Consider the following 17,966-nt stretch of genomic DNA (forward strand, 5'->3'; position numbering starts at 1 on the left):
CAATGTATAGAAACACAATCGAAGTTTATAAGTTAATTTTGGACATGGCAACTTTGCTGAATGTATTCATTCCAACAATTTTATTTTGGCATCTTTGGGGTTTTATAGACTTAAAGTCATATTACTGCCTATAGAGATCATTTTATTTCTTCCTTCCCAATTAGTATGCCTTTTATTTCTACTTCTTGCCTTAGTGTTCTGGGTAAGACTTCTAATACTATGCTAAAAAGAAGTGATGAAAGCTGTCTTTTCTCTTACTTAGGGATAAAGCTTTTAATTGTTCATCGTGGAATATATTAGCTTCAGGTTTTCCTGTTTGACCTTTTTTGTAGGTGTTTAGTTGTTTAATCATGAAGGATTGCTAGAGAACAAAAACGATGTTCTGGGCAAGAGTAGTCTGAGGGGAGTAATGAGGCCCAGAATCGGCCCCCTCCACGGCTGGACCACACTGGCTTACCCTGCTCTCCCAGTGCGCCCTACTCTGTGAACATATTCTTCAGTGTTCCGTGGGAAATCGTAATTATAGACGTGTGTGATGTCATGGACATCAAGACCTCAAGATGCCAAGTCGGTAGTGATGAGTATTCTCACCTTACCTGGGGAGTAAAGGCGAACAAATACAAAAACATTCTGGTACAAACTGGGCCAATACATACATGAAAAGTGTATTTACCCGCATTGTTTTATCAGGTAAACTATGATCGCGGCATTAAAACACTTTGCTAGAAAAGCGATGAACAAATAAATAAATCTTCTGGCAAGTTACAGCACAACAGGTATCAGCATTCCGTACATGGTCGTGAACTATCTGCACCACATAGGAAAGGTAAACTGAGATACAGCCCCACTGCAAATTAAAAACTCGACAGCTAGGTTTAAATGTCGATCTCATTAGGGTCTGCCTGGCTAGTTCTTCCAGGCGGCTTCATGTTTAGAGCTCTCTCAAGCATACTTGGGGCTGTGCAAACTGAGGACGGACCTTCGAAAATGGTTGCCGTGAAAAGAGGCTGTCACTCGCCCAAGCTCAGGGGTTGGACTGATTTTAAACTGGAACACACAAGATCGCACAAATGTACCTTGTTTAAAGTTCTCTAATGCTTTTTCTCAATCGCTCTGTTCTCTGTCGCCATGCAAAGACTCTACTGATAGTTGTCGAAGAATCAGGTCACTTGATAAATGATCAGCACTGAAGCAAATGATAAGGGATTTTATTTAAGTGTTTGTTCTAATACCATCATCAGTTCACTAGCTTTATTTCTATTGCCAAAAAACCCAGTTTGAAACAAATCAATTTGATGATTATAATGCAAATACAAGAAAATACCTGTACACTAAGAATCAACACATGGGATTGTATCAAATTAAACAGCTTCTACGTATCAAGGAAACAATGGAATGCAGAAACAAGCTACAGTATGGGAAAAAAATTAGCCAGCCACTCCTTGCACAGAGGGCTATTATCTAGAATATATAAAGAACTCAGATACTTCTCGAGAGAAGTAAAAATGGCCAAGAAGTACATGAAAAACTGTGCAGCGTCTTTGCCTATTGGAGAAATGCAAATAAAATAACACTGAGATTCCATCTCACTCCTGAAAGAATGGCTACCATCAAGAAATCAAATAACAACAAATGCCGGCAAGCCTGCATGGAAAAAGGAACGTTGTGGGTGGGAACACAATCTAGTGCAACCACTACGGACATCAGTACGGAGAGTCCTCAAAACCTGAAAACCAGCAACTCCATTTGACCCAGCTCCTCCTCTTCTGGGTAACTTCCCAAAAGCGTCGAAGTCATCGGGTTGCAGTGTTACATGCACACCACGTTTGCAGCAGCACAACTCACGTTGGCTAAATGACTGAAGCAGGCTGGGGATTTAGCTCAGTGGTGCCACCACCTGCCTCACAAGCGCAAGGTCCTGAGTTTGATCCCGGGTACAAAAAAAAACAAAAAAACTGAAGTAGCCTATATGGCTGTTTACAGATGAATGGATGAAATGAAAATGGCTATGTGTACAATGGAGCACTGCTCAGCCATAAAGAAATCATCTGTAGGAAAATGGATGAACCCCAAGACCATAATGCTAAGTAAAACAAATCAGAATGGGGATGAAATATAACGTGTTTTCTCTTAAAAGAGAAACCCAAAGTATAATTAGTATAAGGAAGTTATAAAATATAAGTAGAGGGCCGGGGATGTAGTTCAGCAGTGACACAGCTGCCTGGAAAGCACAAGGCCTTGAGCTTGATTCCTGGTACCAAAAAAGAAAAAAAGACTAAAAACTAAAATATAACTAAAATTAAGGAGACATGTAGGAATCAGGGAGGTAAACTCATTGTGATGGGAAGGAGATATGAGGAAGGGGGAGAGGGAATAAGACAGTAGGAGAAGAGGCAGTAAAATTGATAAAGATACAATGTATGTGTATGAATGAATTACCCAAAATGAGAATAATTATATCACACACACACACACACACATACACACACACGCGCGCGCGTTCGCGCACGCACACTTTTTTCTTTGTGATACTGGGGATTGAACTTGGGACCCTATACTTGTGAGGCAGGTGGTGGCACCACTGAGCTAAATCCCCAGCCCACAAATATATATTAATAAATAATATAAAAACAAAATAGAAGGCAAAAAAATTGAATTATTCCTGCTTAAAAAAAAAAAGGAAGGCTGGGGATTTAGCCCACTGGTTCCACTGCCTGCCTTGCAAGTGCAAGGACCCGAGTTGGATCCCTGGTATTAAGAAAGAAAGAAAGAAAGAAAGAAAGAAAGAAAGAACGAACCATGTCACTCCAGACAAAGAAAAGCCAGTTTAAAAAAGAAAAAGGAAAATACTTACACTGCTTTTCTGCTTACAAAGACAATGACTTTGTCTGTAGGTGACATGTTCTCTAGGAAAGCTTGGATATGAGCTCTTTTCTCTTCCTCTGTGGTGATGATGACATCCTGCTTCACTGTACTTACCGCCTAATGGGTACAAAGATCACAACCCATCAGCACGAGGGAAAGACCTCAGGGTCAGCTCAAAATTCCGCTACCAATGGTTATCGTTTTTGCGAAAAGCAGAATTAGCTCCTCCCTTGTTCCCCTTCCCTTTTGAACACTTTCTTCCCATTTCCCGACATCCATCATACATCTCAGTCCTTATTTCCCCTTTCGGGTTCTCACACCAGAGAATGCGGTATTTAAACACAGGCGTCGGGTTTATTTCACTTGCGAGTTTGGTCTCCAAGCCCCAGTCACAGAGCCGCTGGGCCTCCACTGCCTCCCCCGGGCCCGCCTTCCACAGGCCATTTCCACCCAGGAAAAGGAATCGCATCGCACTGCTGTCTGGAACCTCACTCTTTCCACGCCTTTGCAGATGCAAGTAAGGGTGATGACCTGCTTCCTGCCAGCCCTGAAGATTATATCCATGTAAGAGTCCAACAGAGATCCTTGTCCCAGGGATCACTGATTACGATAAAAAGGAACCGGTGACGGCGTTTAGGCAGAAATTTGCCTGCACGGTACCGTAATCGAGCATCGAGAATACGGAGAGGTCACCCAGCTCCAGGGCGACCAGCGTGAGAACAGACGCCAGTTCCTGTGGAGACTGGACTGGCTAAGGACTTGTGGCCCGTTGAAGGTTAAACGAGGATTTCCTTGCAATGAGTAGATATCGCTTCTGTCGCTTGTCACAAGTTTAAAAACCTCACGGCTTATAGAATGTCACCGTTTGGGGCCCGCTTTCACCAGGACTGGTGCAACTTCTTCATGCAATAAACTGAAAAGAGCCACGCAGTCTAGTCTAGACGTCCCTCACTGGAACAGAGCTCACGCGGTAGGCGCCCCGCGTTGTGCAGCCTGAAACAAGGTACCGCAATGTTTCAGCAGGTCCGGCCAGGAGCTCTCCACGCGCTCGCTGCGCGGCCCCAGGCCCTAGAAGGTCCCCACTCCAGCGCCCCCAAGACCCAGGAGAGCGTGGGGTGAGGCGGAGGCTCAGCTGTGCCGCTAAAGGTAGAGCCTTCGGTAGCAAAGATCCCTTGGTGTCTCATCAGACCACCGGGCGACAGAATTTGGGCCGCCTTCCCCATCAAGGCGGTAACACACCCAGCTGGCTGCCGAGGGCTCTGGGACCAGACATCCTAGCTAAGGACATCAAACCTCAGCACGCAAGGCCACCCCGGTGCAGATAAACTTCGGACACGACCACAAAATAATCAGACTGGACCAGTGCAGCCAGCAACAGCTTGCGCTCCACTCCCAGCAGCTACCCCATGCCATGTGAAGTAATAAACTGGTTTTGGTTTTCTTTCTCCCAGGTTTGATGTTACATAATATATTTAAACTCTTATTTAAATAATATTTTGTTTTCAGGGGAAAAAAGTATAGTCTCCAGGTCCATCCATTTAGCTATAAATGTCTGAGGCTCTTCCTTCTTTATGGCAGAGCCATACACCATTGCATAAAAAAACAAAAACACCTCATCTTCTTTATCCACTCACCAGTTGATGGGCATTTGGGCTGTTTTCAAGATTTAGCGATTACAAACTGTGCTGCTATAAACATGGGTGCATATATATCACTATGATATGATGCTTTTAATTCTTTTGGGAAGATACCAAAAAGAGATACAGCTGGGTCAAATGGAACCTCAAATCTTAGTTTCTTGAGAAATCCCCACACTGATTTCCACAGTGGCTGCACCAGTCTGCACTCCCACCAACAGTGAAGAAGTTTTCCTTTTTCCCCACAGCTCCTCCAGGATTTGTTATTGATTGATTTTTTTTTTTTTTTTTTTTTTTTTTTTTTTCTATTTTTTTTTTTTACCAGAAATCAAACTCAGGACCATGCGCTTGCAAGCCAGGTGGCAGAACAACTGAGCTAAATCCTCCGGCTCTTGATTAATTTCTTGATGACAGCCATTCTTTCTGGAGTGAGATGGAATCTCAGTGTTATTTTCATTTGCATCTCTCAAATGACCAGAGACGCTGAACATTTTTTCATAAATTTATTTGCCATTATTTCTAATTCTTCATCTGAGAAGTGCCTTTTCTTTTCAGATGCCCACTTTTGCATTGGGTCTTTAAATTGCAGAGGGGGTCTGATCTTTTTGAGTTCTTTATATATTCTAGATAGCAGTCCTTAATCGGAATAGCTGGTAAAAAAATTTTCCCACTCTGTGGGTTGTCTCTTCACCCTGGTGGTTGTTTCTCTTGCTGTGCAAAAGCAATGAACAATATTCTGAACCTTTGTGTGGTCCAGTTAGTCTTTCTGTCAATTACTCCCTCTGTCTTAGGAAATCCTTCTCTGCTCTGAGCCCTAAAGAAACTCACTCTGTTTTGTACTAAGAATGCTGAAGTTTCTATCTTAATATTGAAATCCTTGAAGGATCTTTTAACCTCCGATCTGAGGTCACTTTACATGATCTCCCTGGACATTTTCTGACTTCCACATACCTTGAGTTGGCCGCAAGCCCTGTTTGAGGGAACGAGTAGTTGAGACCCTTGACAAAGGCAAGTTACGCTGCCCTCTCCTCTGGATGATGGTTTGTTTCTGAATTTGTTCTATTTGGGAAGTATCTTAGAGTCCTTTGAGGACCCAGTTTTATCATGCTTGCTACATTTAGCAAATTCCCTAAATTTTATTTGCGGGCCCACACACCAGCTTCCAACAGATTTACAATGTTCGTAGCATTTTCACTGAATTTGACCAAGGGAATCAATTTTGCCACTCTGTTACCTCCCAGGGGTCCCGGCTTCGATTTGACTGGAAGGGAAGTGGAGGTGCCACTTCTGTCACACTTTTTAACTGTAAGACTTAATCCACGGCATCCAAACCCTCTGCACCCACTGAAGACAAAACTGAGCAAAACCAGACACCCAGAGGAGCATGTGGCTCCCTTTGCTGTGCTCAGCCCTGGAGGAGCTGATGGACGTGAGGGAATTGTTTTTATAATTTCATAGTGAGTGGCTTTTTTCCTTTGTCACATCTTGGTCTCATCCTCAATCATTAAAATGAAATCTCTCTAGAATGAGAAATTGCACCAAACATAATGAAAACAGAATGTGTTTTCATGCCTGATAATATTGTTTTAAACGCTGTCTCGCAGAGCCTGCACCCGAGCTTGGGTTAAGGCAGTATCCTCCTCAGCAGCCGCCAACCATAGTCTGCCCACCATGGATCCCTGCAAAGTAAACGAGCTTCAGGCTTTCATGAAAATGTGTAAGCAAGATCCGAGCATCCTGCACACGGAGGAGATGCGCTTCCTGAGGGAGTGGGTGGAGAGCATGGGGGGTAAAGTACCACCTGCTACTCATAAAGCTAAATCAGAAGGAAATATCAAGGAAGAAAAAACAGATGGTACGAAGACAGAGGAAAACATAAAAACAGACGAGCCATCAAGTGAGGAAAGTGATCTAGAAATCGACAGTGAAGGCGTAACTGAAACAGACACTGATGCCCCTCAAGAAATGGGAGATGAAAATGTAGAGGTAACTGAAGAGATGATGGATCAAGCAAATGAAAAGAAAGGGGCTGCCATTGATGCTGTGAATGATGGTGAACTACAGAAAGCCATTGACTTGTTCACAGATGCCACTAAGCTGAATCCTCGCCTGGCCATTCTGTCTGCCAAGAGAGCCAGTGTCTTCATCAAACTGCAGAAGCCAAATGCTGCCCTTCGAGACTGTGACAGAGCCACTGAAATAGATCCCAATTCGGCCCAGCCGTACAAGTGGTGAGGGAAAGCACGCAGACTTCTGGGCCATTGGGAAGAAGCAGCCCACGATCTTGCCCTCGCCTGTAAACTGGATTACGATGAACGTGCGAGTGCAGTGCTGAAAGAAGTTCAGCCAAGGGCCCAGAAAATTGCTGAACATCGGAGAAAGTATGAACGAAAACGTGAAGAACGAGAAATCAAAGAAAGAATAGAAAGGGTTAAGAAGGCTCGAGAAGAGCATGAAAGAGCCCGGAGGGAGGAAGAAGCCAGACCACAGTCAGGAGCTCAGCACGGCCCTTTCCAGGAGGCTCTCCTGGGGGATGCCTGGTGATTTTCCAGGAGGGATGCCGGGAATGGGAGCAGGATGGCAGGAATGCCCGGGCTCAGTGAGATTCTTAGTGATCCAGAGGTTCTTGCAGCCATGCAGGATCCAGAAGTTATGGTGGCCTTCCGGGATGTGGCCCAGAATCCTGCAAATATGTCAAAATATCAGAGTAATCCAAAGGTTATGAATCTCATCAGCAAATTATCAGCCAAATTCGGAGATCAAGCATAATGATCATCTGACAGAGTCCTTTCTGAAAGAAAAACAACCTAGATCACTTAATGGATGTGGCAATAATCCAAACCAGTGTACCTCTGACCTCATCAGTAGAGCTGGGTGCTTTGAAGATGATCCCTGCCCCTGTGCACCAAATGAGGCTGAAGCATTTTACAATGGTCTGCCATTAGAGTATTCATTCAGATAATGTTTTCTTACTAGGAATTACGAAACTTAAACACTTTTTAAACCTTAAATTCAAAGGGTCTATTAATCCCTACATTTTTCTTTATTAATCATTGTAGATTTTTTTCTTTGAATTATTGGGCAAGGAAGATAAGTGGGAGATTTATGGCTCTACTGTGAGTGAAAAAGTTTTTGGTGGGAAGCAAATCTCATTTAAGTAGATAAAGTTTGAGTTGGATATAATGGTTTACTAGGGCGTTTTGATTTGTCTTTTTAAAGGTTTTTCTTTTTCTTTTTTGAAGCTGATTCATTTCAGTATAACTATTGGGACCACCAGTATTTGAATATGATCTGGATAGGTACTAGAAGTACTGGTCGGGCAGCAGCAGTCTTATACAATATTTTATAGAATATGTACCCTTGTACAGTTTGCATTTAAATCTTACACTGTGCTAAAGGGGTGATCTTTTTTTTTTAAAGCCACAGAAGAGTTGTGTTACTTAGCTCTGTTCTTGTCCAAAATATCAAATAAATGTTTCATATTATTTCCACTTGGGGAAAAAAATATTGTTTTAAAATGATGAAAATTAGAAAAATAACTTGTCACTCCAAGAGCAGTCGTGCAGAAAAAAGAACAGTAGAGCCAACAACAGGAAATAACATAACGATGAAGTCAGTACATATCAGTTATAACTATCAATGTTAATGGCCTCAATTCACCAATCACCACCAAGTGGGCATGAGAAACTTCTGCAGCCTTCTCCCCTTCCTTCCTTCCTTCCTAGGGATCACAGGGACTCACATTCTAGGCAAGATTCTATCGCTGAGCTGCACTCCCAGTCCAGGTGTACACTTTTTTTTTTTTAGTTGGTTTTTGTTTTGTGGTAGTGGGCTTTGCACCCAGCACAGTAGGCTTTCAAAGAAGAGTTTATTCCAGTAAAGAGGGATGAAAATCAGGAGATTCTAGCAGCTTCCAGGGAAAAGCTGATAGCATCACACCCATGTGTGGATGGGCTGACATTGAGAGAGAGATAGGAGCAGCTGGCTGGGAGAGATTTCATTTGTGAGTAGATGGACTAACACCAGGAGAGAGATGTTAGCAGGTAACTGGGAAAGGAGTTAGGCTTATATAGGTATTGAGGGGGTAAGAATCTGGGAAGAAATGTTTATGATTGTGTCCAAGGACAGTCTGCTCAGTCACTGGACTTGTCAGTGTCAGGGAGTTGTATACTTCACTTTGAGTTCAATGATGCCTACAGCCAGGTGTGGGAGGAATGCTACAGCCAACTTTTATTTATTTATTTATTTATTTATCTATCTATTTCTTTATTTATTGTTTTGTTTTTTGAGACAGGGTCTCACTATGTAGTTGAGACTGACCTGGAACTCACTATGTAGCCCAGGCTGGTCTCGAACTCACAGCGATCCTCCTGCCTCAGCCTCCCAAGTGCTGGGATTACAGGCGTGCGCCACCACACCTGGCTACAGCCAACTTTTATAACTCCCCGGGCAGAGCCGCTACACCAGGGCCAACCTAGCTAGTGCAAAGGACAGAATCAAGTGGCTTGCAAAAACACTGGAGGCAAACAGGGCCCACAGGAGGACAGAAGCCAAGAGGGCCAAGAAGATGGAAAAGAAGATGAAGATCTTGCTGGGAGGTTACCAGTCCCGTGCCCTAGGGCTCAAGAAGCAGCTGAGTGAGCTGTGGGACCAAATCGACCAGGCACACTTAGAGCTCAGGAAACAGAAAAACTGTGGTCCTGTATGGAGGCTACAGCATTTACGGGAAGAAGTGCAGAGACAGCAGGAGAGAGAAAAGGAGCTGCAGCAGAGAGGGGCTCATTTACTGCTGGAGACGGAGACCTCAGAGTCAAACTTCTGAGTTGCAGTCTCGGGCTGTGCTGTCCTGGGGCCACCTCACGGCCGGCCTTCCTCCTCCAGCGGCTGACAAATGCACCCAATCTCCGTGGTTTGGGGTTGCTCGTTTTAAATACCCTCAATCTTTCACGTCCTGATCCCGTGTGAAAGACATCTCACTCCAGAGGCCTGCTTCACTTATCAATGATCCAGATGATCATTCTTTCACAAATGTCAAATTTCAAAGCTTTTTTTTCTTCTTCCAGTTTTGGTCTTTCATGTAAAAAGCCTGACTAAAGTACTGCCTGTGAGTAAACCTTTGAATAAAAGCAAAATAGAAAACAAAATTAAAAATAAAAACATACTGAAACTACTTCCAGAAGCACCAGTGTAACGTGAGAGTCAAGGTTTATATTTTAGGAACAAGTGATGAAGTTCAAGGTCAGGGTTTAAAAGCATGAATTGCGAGGAAACTTTGGGATAGCAACCTGAGGAAAATGCTTTTCTTCCCTTCTGCCAGTAGGGGGACCTGCTGCAGAGTTTGAACAAGCAAACCCCATGCCAGGGGAGGGCTGGCCACACAGGTCCCACACTGCACCAGAGGCAGACCCCAGTCCCCTACTTCTTAGAAAGCATCCCTTGGGAATCACACACCTACATGATCACCCAAACGACTCAAAGCTTCGTGGTGTTTTCACAGAGAAAGGTTGCTTTTTCTTTTTGTGGTCCTGGGGATTTGACCTGCCACTTTCCCACTGAGCTGCATCCCAAACCCTTTTTTCTTTTCCTTTTTTCTTTAATCCTGGGCAGCACAGCACTCTGAGGACCTATTACAGCAATCCCGATGAGAAATATTAACACACCCACATGGTGAGTGCAAAGCCACCTCTTCATCCCGTAGTCCTGTAACTCTGACTTGGGGTGAGATGCTGGACGAAAGGAAATGTATCTGTCAGTCACCGCACTGTGAATGGTTTTGCGCCAGAGAACTGAATAGAGAGGCGGTGGCACAGGGCTAGAATACAAGGTTGGCTCCTGCAGGAACACAGGCAGGGTCCCATCATTCCCCTTCAGTCCTAGAAAGCCGAAGTACAATCAGGGTTAGAGTCCGGATCGGAAGGAGGGAGAGGGCTTGTGAAACGAAAGGAAGAATGATTTGGAAAGTGTAAGAGTCCGTCCCAAAGGCCTCCGGTGACAGAATTGGGAAGCTCTAGGAGACTGGATTCTTGTCACGGATCCGAAGCCTCTTGGCCCTGCAGTGTCAAGCAAGCAGTGTGTGTGAACGAGGGCCCAATGTCCGGGTGAAGTTTGCGTTTCTGGGAGGCGAGGGCAAGATGCAGTCTCACAGTGTTGTGGGCGGCTGAGCTCCAACGTGTGGGGCCTGCTTGGGCCCCAGCGCTATCGCTCCTAGCAAGGATGAGGCATATAATCTTGTAGAGTCAAACGGCCTTTCTGACTGGGCATTAATTTGGATTGAGCATTGTGAGGGCTGGGGATTTGGCTCAGTGGTTCTGGTGACTGCCTTATTATGCAAGCATAATAAGGTCCCGAGTTCAATCCCTAGTACCACAGATACAATAATAATAATAACAATGGATTGAGCATTGTGACTTTCTAGAGCTCCATGATATTACCACTTGCAGTTGTTTGCATGGAATCCAAACAGACCGAACTTGAATTCGTTGACACTCAGTATTTGCAACTGAAATGTAACAAGTACTGGTCAGGCAAGCCTGTTGGCCCTCTAATCCCAGCACTCAGGAGGCTGAGGCAGGAGGATTGCTGCCAGTTCAAGGTTAGCTTGGGCTACACAGTGAGTCCAAGTCCAGTCTGAACTACATAGTGAGAACCTGTGTCCAAAACAAAAAAAACCAAGAACTTCTAAAATTCTGTTTGCAATTCCAGAAGATAGTCCAGAAATCAAGCACAGTGTCCCTGGAATATCACCCAAACCTAAATGATTTGCCAGTTGCTCTCGCTGTCACTACTTGGAAAGGTAGGAGAAGCTACAGGGGTCTAGATAAGTGGGTTTTTTATGCTAGGCATGGAACACAATGCAAAGGGCCCCAGGTTCAACAAGACCTTGAGGAGCCTTGGTGGAGACAAGAGCCAAGATGGAGTCTGCCCATTTGTCTTTCCATGGTGATCAGGGACACCAGCAAGCCAGCCTTTAAGAACACCCGCCATCTTGACAGGTTCCTGCAGAATCTTTGTTCACCCCGGTCCCAACAGATCAAATCTTTAATTTCCTCAGTTCTTTCTCAAGATTGGTGCTCAGTGCTCAACCTTCCAGCTGGGCAGTACCATGGAGTTTCTCTGGCGTAATTTCTATCTCTTCAAACTCCTCAGAGGCCAAAAGCAAGCAGCGGTTCCATTCCCTGCTACTCCTCCTTTGCCTGCCGAAGGGAACCCCTCTCTTGGGCTGGGTCCACCACTCTCTTCTGGGTTGAGCCTTTGGATTCTATCTGGAGTCTGGAGCTTTTTGGCTCATTCAGAATGGCAGGCTTGACTTGTCTCCTAGGATTTCGGGTCCCCTAGATGGGGGAGACAAGGTGTACTATCTTATATTTTTATTTCAAGTTGCCCAGCTGGGGATTCAAACTTGCCATCCTTCTGCCTCAGCCTCTTGGGGAAAGGCTTATTTTGTGAAACTTACAAGGAAAACTCAGAGTGTAATACTAAATGTTCACTGGAATCTCAGAAATCTGTCTAATTTGTCAGGAATAGGTTTTTCTCTGAGTTGTGTTTTTATTTTTTTCTGTTTATGAGATGAATGCATTAGTCCACAAGCATTGTGTATGGCATAACCCGAGTCAGCATATCACGAAGTCCAAGAATGAAATCGAGGACAAAGGAGGGAGATGAGGAGGCGTGATTTTTTTTTTTTTTTTGCTATTGTTTTTGTTTTGTTTTGAAGGAATTTGAAGATAGAAACTTTATGAAGTTAAGGTCACAGAGTAGGGCTTAAATCTTCCTGGGCTTGTGTCCTTATATATTAGCCAGTTCTTACTGGAGAAACATTTAATGTAAGATACACAAATATGTAGGAATTTACAAAATTGCCTTACAATGACTGCCCACAGAATCAGGTGTGGACGAGTACAAAAGGGCTGTTTGCGCGTTGGTGACTGGAAGGGATCCAGCTGAAGACCTAGAGCTCAGTGTAGTGTCCCATCTGAGGCCATATCAGGAGGCCCAAGGGAAGGAGGAGTGTTTATTACGGAGAAATAGCTCCCACTAGTTGGAAGGAGACCTGTGGTAACCCACAGAGACTTTTTGACTGGGTTTGTGCAAAGATCTAAGTAAGGGGGAAAAAACATTTTCCAGACAGGTCGTTGTTGTAGAAGTTGTTATAGTAATCATTATCACCTTGCTTGTTGCCTCACGCGTCACAGCCCTGGATTCCACTGTCTGCCTGGTTCTCGGTAACTCTCTACCTCAGGCTCCTGTGAATCTGACCAAGGCCTGGTCGTCCTGACTATCTTGGGCGCAGTCCCTGCCTTGCTGCCTGCCTGCTGTCTCTGGCCCTACCTTGCCTGTCCGCACTATCATCTATAATAATCACAGGCTATAGTTGGCTTCTGTAATTCAGGAGGAATAAGCATGTTTCTCTCCCAGCTCAGGCCGGAGCCCCTGCCAGGAGCCTCCTCACCCCCACCCAACCCCCATAGAGCAGAAAGCGCTGGCTCCACACCTATCCATGGGGTCCCCCCAAGTACAGGGCTGCTCTGACCTCAGTATCTGCATCTGTGGAACAGGAGCACCCAGCCCACTTACAGACGTTTCTCAGGATTGAGTGAGAGGGGAGCCTGCCCCGTCAGAGTGTGCTGGCCTCGGGTGCTCAGGACATTCAACCCCACAGGGGTGTTCCAATGACCAGGTTCCCCAAATCCCGAGAGCTTCAGCTTAGATTCTGATGGGAAATGTTCAACCCAATGTCTGAGAGCCTGGGGCACCAGGTGCTGCCCTTGAGGAAAGCGGGGTTCCTGGACCAATGGGCTCAGTGTGAGCTCTCCAAGGGTGGGGGAGGTGCCCCAATCCCCACTTCACCCCCTCACCACACCATACATCAATTCTCACCACATCCCACGTGCATCCCATAGGACAAAGCCCACACAACATACCCCACCCACCACCTCATACTCCACACCCCACTCTACAGGCCATAACCCACAATCCACAGCCCTCACCACACCGTCCACCCCAGTGCCCCTACACTTACTACACCCAGCCCTCATCCCATCCAGGCCACGCAGATGGTGGGTCTGTGGAGGCCAGAGGGCAGATTTGTGAGCCATCTGGTGGCACTGGTACAGCCAGGCTAACTGAGCTCAGGGAGCAGTGGGAGGAGCAGACCCCCTGCCTCCTGACCAGGAGTTCAGGGCACGCTGGGGTGCCAGTTAGCCAGGTCTCTGGTGTCAACCCCTGGGGTCCTAGCCTGACAGATGGGGGTATAAAACCTTTCTCCCCAAACACGGTGTCTTGGTTACTTCTCTTGTCGCAGAGACAAAATGCCAGACACCCAAGGTTAGAGGAGGAAAGGTTAGTTGTTTTTTTTTTTTAACTTTTTTTTTTTTCTTTTTGGTACTGGGGATCAAACTCAAGAGATCCTTGCCCTTGCAAGGCAGGCAGTGGCACCACTGAGCTAAATCCCTGGTCCCAGGAAAGGTCTACTGTAGCTCACTGCTTGTAAAGGTTTCAGTTCATAGTTGGCTTGTTCCAAGGCAGGGTGGCATGGCAAGAGGGGCATCGCAGAGGACAAACATGGCAGCAGAAAGCAGCAAAGTAGCAAGCAGCAAGCCAGAAGCCACAAGCACCAACCATTGTTCTGTGCCTTGTACCCCAGGCAAGGGCAGGTAGCACGCACAGTCAGGGTGGGGCAGCCTTGATCCTAGCGTGGCACTATAAATCAACCCCAGCATCACACATTCTAGGTCCAGCCACCTCTGAAAAGCCTCACTCATGAGGTATGAGACTTTGGGGGAGCTCACAGATTCAAGCCACAACCGATGGAAAACAAAGTCCCTGGACCCTCTGCTCTCCCCTGAGTCTTCTGATCTTTCCAGGGTCTGGAGGGTAAACAGGTGGCAGACAAGCTGGGGAAGAGGCAGACAGGAGCGCGGAGGAAAGGGAAGTAAAAAGGATGAAGATGGGATGCATTTAGGGGGGATTTACAATGTATCACAAAAGTGTGCTAAGTAAAAAGGGGGGAATACAGAAAAGTACAAAGGTTTGTATTGCCTTGGATTACACTATTAGTTTGCCTTTTCTCCCCACCCAATCCTGTGAGAAAATCTGGTCATTTGTCAATCAACTGCCCAAAATGGAAGTAATGATCCAACTGAACACAAAACAAAACTAATGCTTCATTTAAAAAGAAAACAAAACGAAAAGCAACTTTTTAATGATACGTTAGGATCAAAGCAACACCAGGAAGGAAGTAGAGATTCCTGTTAACTCACCAGCCCATCCCTGATCCCAAATCTACACAGATGTATGTATCATGTCATACATATGATGTATGTATCAACACCTCTAGCCAGAATGTCACACTTGTGACAACAGGTGAATCTACATTCCTGCACCATTCTCACTGAATGTTCAAATTTTACTTTTTATAGTAAGTTCGGCTTGAATGAGGAAGTATTCTCTCTGCTTCTACTTACTGAAAGACATCTATGAGACCAGCATTACTCTGATACCAACACCAGGCAAAGACATCCCAAGAAAAGAAGGCTACAATTAGGACCTTTAGAAACTGGGCGTGGTGGTCAATGCCTGTAATCTTCAGTACTCTGAGACAGACTCAGGAGAATTAAATTCAAAATCAGCCTGAGCAATTTAGCCAAATCCTGCCTCCATATTTTAAAATAAAGTTGTAAAAGGATCTGGGGATTGTGTATCAGGACCTCCTGGTTTCAATCTCCAGAATAAAAATTTTAAAAAGTTAAGAACTAAAGAGCAATGTGCAACTCAGGGTTTCATATACTTCTAGTTACACCAACAGTACCTCATGTCCGTCTTCAGAGAATTACTAATTTAATGTGATTTAATCTATTCAACTAAGGACAGATTAAGTGTGAGTTTTTTTGTTTTTGTTTTTTGGTGCCGGGGATAGAACTCGGGACATTGTGCTTGCGAGGCAGGTAATGGAACCAGTGAGCTAAATCCCCGCCCACCTTGAGGAGTTTTTGTCAGTTTCGTTTTCTGAGGGAGGAGAATTGCAAATTCAAGCCCAGTTTGGGCACTTTACCAAGATTTTGCTTCAGAAAAGGGCTGGGGAGCTGGGTGTGGTGGCACACACCAATCCAAGCACTAGGGAAGCCGAGGCAGGAGGATCTAAATTTCAGGACTGCTTGGGCTACATAGCCACTCTGTATAAAAAATAAATAATTAAAATAAATAAATACATAAAATAAAGGTCAGGGACTTAGCTCACTGGTAGAGCCCACCTGGGCTCAATCCGTACTACAGAAAAAATAAATAAATAAACAAATAACTGCTTGCACGTCGCTGCAATGTGGGGTACTTAAAATACTAGATAATAAACCAGGGAGAAGGCCATACCTTCGGAAAAGTACTGGGTTTAAAGAGCAAAGGCCAGGCTTCAAAATCAACGTCGTCGTGACCAACGTGTGAAGGAACCTCCGACCATTCAGGGAACCGATTGGCCTTGCCGGGGGAAGGTCCCGCCCACCAGCTCGCTGACCAATGACGGAGCAGCAAGAGTGGGGCTAGCCTCTGGCTGGCTACTTAAGGCGGAGCTGGGGGCGGCTCGCGGCAGATGATTCTACTTCCGCACCTCCTGCCGCGTGGAGCACGCGAGGCCTCAAACAGCCATGTCTACCGCCAAGGCCGCCCCTTGGGTCGCGGTATCCGAACGAAGTTCGTCGTTGTCTCCGGCCCCGGAGAGGAGGCCCGCGGAGGGCCCGAACGAAAGAGGTCGGAGAGGGAGTCGGGCCTGGCGAGGGGCCGGCTGGAGGGAGCCCTTTGGCTGCGTGGAGGCCGTGGCCGGTGGTTGCGGGCAACCGCCACTCTGCTTCGCTGTGAGGAGCGACCTGGTGGGCGCGGTGGTCGGTGAGCAGGGACGGGCTGAGGGGACTGGGCGGGCTGGGCCCTTCCTACGCCTGCGGCCAGTTACTACCACCGCCAGAGGAGACCCCAGTCCCAGCTTGGGCCACTTCCAAGATCTTCCCGTGCCAGAATAGCAGTTTATGCGCCTTTTGATATTTCATAAAAATGTTTTAGGGAGTCCAACTTCTACACACTGATGAAATCTTTGAGGTTAGAGGAAGGCTGAAAAGATCGGATTTTGGACCGTTTACCCCCAAAGAACAGCAAAAGTGAAATCAATGTTTCTGTACCGTCCAGAGATATTTACCCAAGAAAAGATATGTGATATTAACGCAGGGCTATGCAGAGCATCAGCCATCTCTTTTGCTTAGTTTCTTTAACTTCACTTGATAATTTATGTGTTAGAAATAAGCACCTTTATTTTTTTCTGTACATCTTGAGTTTTACAAACTGTTTGTTTTCTGGTTTTTTTTAATTGGTGCCGGGGATCGAACTCGGGACCTTGCACTTGCCAGGCAGGCGCTGGAACCACTGAGCTAAATCCTCAGCCCTGCAAACTGGTTTTTTAAAAGATGCATTTTGATATTAGAAAGATTGTCCCCATTAATTAGCCTTCAGACAGTATTGCCTGGCTCCACAGATCAGGCTGTAATTAAGGAGGCAGAGGCAGGAGGCTTGTGAGTTCCAGGCCGGCCTGGATGATTTAGGGAGACCCTATCTCGAAATAAAATAAAATAAAAGGACTGAGGATGTAGCTCAGCACCCTCTGGATTCAGTCTTTAGTACTGCAAAAAAAGAATACATACTGCAAGATTTTGCTCATCTATTGAAGTTAGTTTTGGCTTTTTTTTTTTTTTTTTTTTTTTTTTTTTTAGGTACCAGAGTTCGAAGTGCAAAACCACTAAGCTAAATCCCTGGCCCCTTATTTTTGCCTTTTTTTTAAAACCTGAGAAAATGGAGAGATTTTGTAGGCTGCTATGAAATAGTTGGTTATAACACTAATTGCGAGGCAAGACTGGAATTCATTAGCCCCTCACAAGGCTCAGGCATAAAGATCTAAAGAATGATGCTCCATGAAAGAGAGCCGCTAGGTTTGCTGTAAAAATCGTTTCTTAGAAAGAAAAAAAGAAAAGAAAAGAAATAAGCCGGGCGTGATGCCACACTTCTGTTAATCCCAGCACTCGGGAGGCTGGGACAGGAGGATTGCTGTGAGTTCGAGACCAGCCTGGGCTACACAGTGAGTTCCAGATCAGTCTCAACTACATAGTGAGACCCTGTCTCAAAAAACCAAAAAAAAAAGAAAAATTGTTTCTTAGGACTTACTAAGCAGCTAGAAAGCACAGACACACTGTCCTCATTTAATATTGGATCTGGATCCAATTTTTTTTCTTTTTCTTTGTCTTTCTTTTGTGCTAAGAAGAAACCCTTGGCTTTCTAAGTGCTAAGCACTTAGTTTGCCACTAAACTACATCTCCAGCTAGGATCCTATTTTGTTTGTGGTGGTAGTAGTGGTATTGGGGATTGAACTCTCAGGGCCTTCATACTGAGCTATGTCTCTAGTCCTTTCTTCATATTTACCTCTCCCCCCCCCCC

At 45.3% G+C, this 17,966-nt stretch overlaps 1 protein-coding gene, 1 long non-coding RNA gene and 1 pseudogene across 4 annotated transcripts in view; 2 read left to right on the top strand and 1 right to left on the bottom strand.

The window, feature by feature from the left end:
• Positions 1 to 1,081: 1,081 nt before the first annotated feature.
• On the bottom strand, positions 1,082 to 15,938 carry LOC104852811. The gene is made up of 3 exons (XR_777590.1): positions 15,867 to 15,938; positions 2,855 to 2,982; positions 1,082 to 1,186 (listed from the first exon to the last, which is right to left on the bottom strand). It is a non-coding gene; the product is annotated as an uncharacterized LOC104852811 (long non-coding RNA).
• Positions 6,174 to 7,271, top strand: LOC104852803 (annotated as a pseudogene).
• Positions 15,939 to 16,075: 137 nt separating the features above from the next.
• Positions 16,076 to 17,966, top strand: part of Ddx43 (DEAD-box helicase 43) — a 34,248-nt gene continuing 32,357 nt past the window's right edge. For 2 of the 3 annotated variants that reach the window (XM_033756666.1, XM_033756665.1), the window contains exon 1: positions 16,076 to 16,376. In XM_033756666.1, coding sequence (XP_033612557.1) covers positions 16,139 to 16,376 — 238 coding nt within the window. In that variant the 5' untranslated portion in view covers positions 16,076 to 16,138. The remainder of the gene's footprint in view (positions 16,377 to 17,966) is intronic. The other variant, XM_033756667.1, reaches the window with a different exon arrangement.

Source organism: Fukomys damarensis, unplaced genomic scaffold, assembly GCF_012274545.1.
Source record: "Fukomys damarensis isolate Sample0158 unplaced genomic scaffold, DMR_v1.0_HiC HiC_scaffold_27, whole genome shotgun sequence".
Taxonomy (NCBI): Eukaryota; Metazoa; Chordata; class Mammalia; order Rodentia; family Bathyergidae; genus Fukomys; species Fukomys damarensis.